Genomic DNA, 5,000 nt, shown 5'->3' with positions numbered 1-5,000 from the left:
ACAAATATATTAAAATGGTAACGAAGATGATAATGGTCACAATAATAATAACAGCAATAACAATAATAGTTATAATAATGATAATAATAATAATAATTATAAATATCATAATAATAATAATAATTATAAATATCATAATAATAATGATAATATTAGTGATAATGATAATAATAATAATATTAATAGTAATAATAGGAATAATAATGATAATGATAAAAATAATAACAATAATAATAATAATAATAATAGCAAAAAAAAACAATAATAATAATAACACAAATAATAATCATAATAATAATAAAATTCGTAGTAATGATAATAATGATAATAATAATAATAATAATAATAATGATAATAATAATAATAATAATAATAATAATAATAATAATAATAATAATAATAATAATAGTAATAGTAATAGTAATAGTAATAGTAATAGTAATAGTAATAGTAATAGTAATAGTAATAATAATAATAATAATAATAATAATAATAATAATAATAATAATAATAATAATAATAATAATAATAATAATAATAATGATAGCAATAATGAGGATAATGATAATAACAAAGATAATGATCATAATAATAATAATAACAACAATAATGATAATAATAGTATTAGTAATAGTAATAATAAAAATGGTAATAGTGATATTATTAATAACAATGATATACTAACAATAAGAACAACAATGATGATAATGTTGATGATGATGATGATAATGATGATGATAATAACAATGTCAATACAAATAATTATGATAATAATAATAATGATATCACTACTACTACTACTGCTAATGATGATAATACTGATAATCATACCAATAAAAAACGTACAAATATTGATAATGTTAATAATTCTAATGGTGATATTAATGTCAGTAATAATAAAAGAATATTAATAATTACATCACCAACAACAACAACATTAATAATAATAATAATAATAATGATAATAATAATAATAATAATAATAATAATAATAATAACAAAAATAATAATAACAATAATAATGAACATAATAATGAAAATTATAATTATAGCAAAAATATCAATAATAATACCAATAATAATGATAATAATAACAATAATGATGATGATGATGATGATGATAATAATAGTAATAATGAGGATAACAACAACAACAATGAAAATATTAGCAACAGCGATAACAACGATAATAATCACAACAGCGAAAACTAAAGCAATAATAAGGATAATAATCTCGCTGAAGGTGGAGGTGAGACGACCCTGCACGAGTTTCCTTGAGATCTCGGACTCCCTCACGTGATCGTCTTAAAAGCGAAGTCCTAATTGAATCTTTGGCTTATCCTTTGCGTGCTTTTCGTAGGCCCTTTTGTCTTTTGCTTATTTCTTCTCTTCCGTGTGATTCTCGTTTATTTCTCTCTCTGTCTGTCTCTCTTTGCCTCTCTCTCTTTGTCTGTCTGACTGTTTCTTTCTTTCTCTCTCTCTCTCTCTCTGTCTCTCTCTGCCCCCATCTCTCCCTCTTTCTCTCTCTACCCCCATCTCTCTCTCTCTTTGCCTCCCTAGGGGTGAGGATAACCTACGTTACCACATTCTTGTGAGATGTAATCTTTTGTCTCAATAAACTTGTCAGAGTCAAAAAAAGGTGTGCCCCGCCCCCCACCTCTCTCTCTCTCTCTCTCTCGCTCTCGCTCTCGCTCTCGCTCTCGCTCTCGCTCTCTCTCTCTCTAATCTCAATTAGATATAGTAATAACTAACAGATCAGACACCATTCTTCACTCCGATGTCATTCTGTGACCATGAACTACTCACGATGACGTTAAATATAAAGAAAACAAAGCGATTACCAGAGATAATCTTCATCAAGAGAAAATGCGGACAACAAAGACAATAAAGTAACTATCCTCACGGAAGTTATTAAAAGCAGCATTGATACGCTGGCTCCCGACGTAGCACGAAACGTCAGACGTCCCCTTGCTCTAAGGATGAATGGCGACGTCGAAAGAGCCGTTAGCGAAATAAATAAAGCCCATCAAGCGCTTAGAAGTAACAGAAATGAAGCTTCCTTTAGGCAGATTATAAAGTAAAAATGAAAATGGTTAAATTGCCAATTCCATGTACATAGAGGAATCATTTCAGAAATAAATTGACAGAATATATAAGCAACCCTGAAAAATTATGGACACTTTATCAAAACACTAGTACCTAACAAACACCATGCGAGTGATTGGCAGATCCTTCACAAAGCACCGAGCAATTTAACGATTCCTTTTCAACAATTGTAAAACTAACTTATGGACAAACAACTACTACATTACAGCAAACCACAGCTCGGGCAAGGCTCACAACTGATGTTTTCAGACCACAAGCAGTGGACATAGAAACTATCAATCCTAGTAATAAAACACACGCGAAACAAATATGGAAGCAAACGGTATTGCTTTGAGCTTCATTAGATAAAGGCTATCCGCATCTGCACATTATTCGACGATCATTAATAACACCTCTCTAGTCACTGGTTTCTTTCCGTCGCTTTGGAAACATGGTATAGTAACACCAATTTTATATATCCTTAACAAATTAGTAAATCATAAACCTGATACGTTTTGGTTTAATTTAGAAACAATAAGCCAATCAGTAAGAATCAATGAAATTATATAAACAGGACAACCAATATATTATGGTGTTCCATAAGGATGTATTTTGGGTCCAATCCTATTTACAATTTTCATGGTCAGTAAACAACTTAAATGCATTAATAAAAATACCCAAAATACACTTACACAAAAATATATATTGACATTAATGGCCTTAAACTAAATCATCAAGAAACAATGTATGTTGACAGAACATAGATAAAATTCCCAATGACACATCCATAGAATTTGAAGGCTTCTATATCAAAGCGAACACATAAGTGAAGGATTTAGGAGTATACTTAACTATTGTTCAAATATTTAGATTCAGCCAGCAAAATCCAAATCTAAAAAGTAAAAAAAAAAAAAAAAAAAATACGGCAAGTGCTACATTACGGAATATTAGTAAACTTGATCACATCACCCCGTATATTCAAAAATGGTTAAAAGATCATCCCAAATGCAGTTATATATATGTTTTCACTTTCAGACTCATTCATGGGAATTATCCATAATGGTTCTTACCCTTGCAAACTCATCAGGTACCAAACACGTCAGATAAATTTCTTTGTGTTTATGAGATCGAATACCGATCCAGGATCTGGAACATACTACCAAATAATATTAGGGACATTACCAGCTTCTGTAATTTCAAAACGAATTGAAAAGAATACCTCTTAAATAATCAACTGTAAATATAGATATATTTATGTAAAGAATTGCCATTGTAATTTGATTTATGGAATAATTTTGACTTTGACTTTGAGTCACACACACTCTCTCTCTCTCTCTCTCTCTCTCTCTCTCTCTCTCTCTCTCTCTCTCTCTCTCTCTCTCTCTCTCTCTCTCTCTCTCTCTCTCTCTCTCTCTTGTACTGATTATTGCTATCATTATTGTTTTATTATTGTTATTATTATTATTATTATTATTATTATTATTATTATTATTATTATTATTATAATTATATGTTTGTAGTATTATTATTACTTTTTTACGATTATCATATAATTGTTATTATCATTGCCATTATTAGTATCGGCAATAGTGTTACTATCATTGCTAATATCAATAGTATAATCATCCTCACTAATGTCATTACTACTAATCTTATTATTATTCTTTGTTTGTCTGGCAGTCTGTCCATCTGTCAGTTTGTCTGCCTGCCTGTTTGTTTGTCTGTCTGTCTGTCTGTCTATCTGTCTGTCTGCCTGTCTGCCTGTCGGTCGGTCTGATTGTCTATATCTCATTCTGCCAGATGTTAATAGTAGTTGGTGTGGCGCTCTCTCTTTAAACCCTCCTTTTCACGGCTCGCAACGCCAATACCTCTTTCTCCCATTACTTTAAAGGAAGATGTACACTAATCACTCCTCTCCCCTCTCACACTTCCCTCTCGCGGAACAAGCCCCTCGATTTCCTTTCCCCTCTCACAGACCCAATCCCTCTCCCCCCCCCCCCCAAGGCTGAAGGAAGGCCAGCTCTAATCCTTCCTTTTCCCTCGCACTGATTCAAATCTGTTGGTCTCTTTCCCCTCTTTCCCTCCTTCTTCCCTCCCTCCCCCCTCCCCCCGTGTTGGAGGGAAACGTGCATTAATCTTTTCTCTTCTCTCTCACTGAACCAATCTCACCATTTCCTTTCCCTTCTCACAGATTTAGTGTGGCCATTCCCTTCCCCTCTCACAGGACTAACCCCTCTCCCTCTGGCTGAAGGAGAGGGTGCACTAACCCCTCTCCCACAGGCTGAAGAAGGGCGTGAACTAACTCCCCCCCCCCTCTCCTTCAGGCTGAAGAAAGGCGTGAACTAACTCCTCTCCCTCACCCCCTCTCCCTCAGGCTGAAGAAGGGCGTGCACTAACCCCTCCCCCCCTCTCCCCCAGGCTGAAGGAGGGCGTGCACTACCTCCTGACGGTGACGGCCGCCAACTCGCGCGGCTCGAGCCCCCCGGTCACGCTCAACTACACGACCCCGGCAGCGGCGACGCGGGACAAGTTCTTCTCCAGCGACGGCGAAGGAGCCATCCTGCCCCTCACGCCCTACATGCTGCTGCTGGTGGTGGTGCTGGTGGGCGTGGTGGCGCTCATAGGCGTGGGCGTGATGGTGGTGAAGAAGGCCCGGCGCAGGAGAAGCGGGGCGGACATCATGTACAAGAGCGGCGGCGAAGCGACCCTCGCGAACCACACCGACGGCCCGACCATCGTATGTGTCGAGAGAGGTAACGCCGCGGGAGTGCGTACGCGCGTGTGCGTGTGCGTGCGTGCGTGTGTGTGTGTGTGTGTGTGTGTGTGTGTGTGTGTGTGTGTGTGTGTGTGTGTGTGTGTGTGTGTGTGTGTGCGTGTGTGTGTGTGTGTGTGTGTGTGTGTGAGAGAGATATAAA

The 5,000-nt window shown here is 35.9% G+C and overlaps 1 protein-coding gene across 1 annotated transcript in view; it reads left to right on the top strand.

Annotated features, from left to right (window-relative positions):
- LOC113817311 (neural cell adhesion molecule 2) overlaps positions 1 to 5,000 on the top strand; it is a gene marked incomplete in the record, with an annotated part of 66,911 nt that overhangs the window by 53,586 nt on the left and 8,325 nt on the right. Inside the window, 1 exon segment of the mRNA XM_070131380.1 lies at positions 4,504 to 4,838. Within this exon segment, the coding sequence (XP_069987481.1) occupies positions 4,504 to 4,838 (335 nt within the window).

This window comes from Penaeus vannamei, chromosome 16 (genome assembly GCF_042767895.1).
Source record: "Penaeus vannamei isolate JL-2024 chromosome 16, ASM4276789v1, whole genome shotgun sequence".
NCBI lineage: Eukaryota > Metazoa > Arthropoda > Malacostraca > Decapoda > Penaeidae > Penaeus > Penaeus vannamei.
Note: the sequence above shows the minus strand (reverse complement) of the source record. Positions and strands in the feature narration are given on the sequence as shown.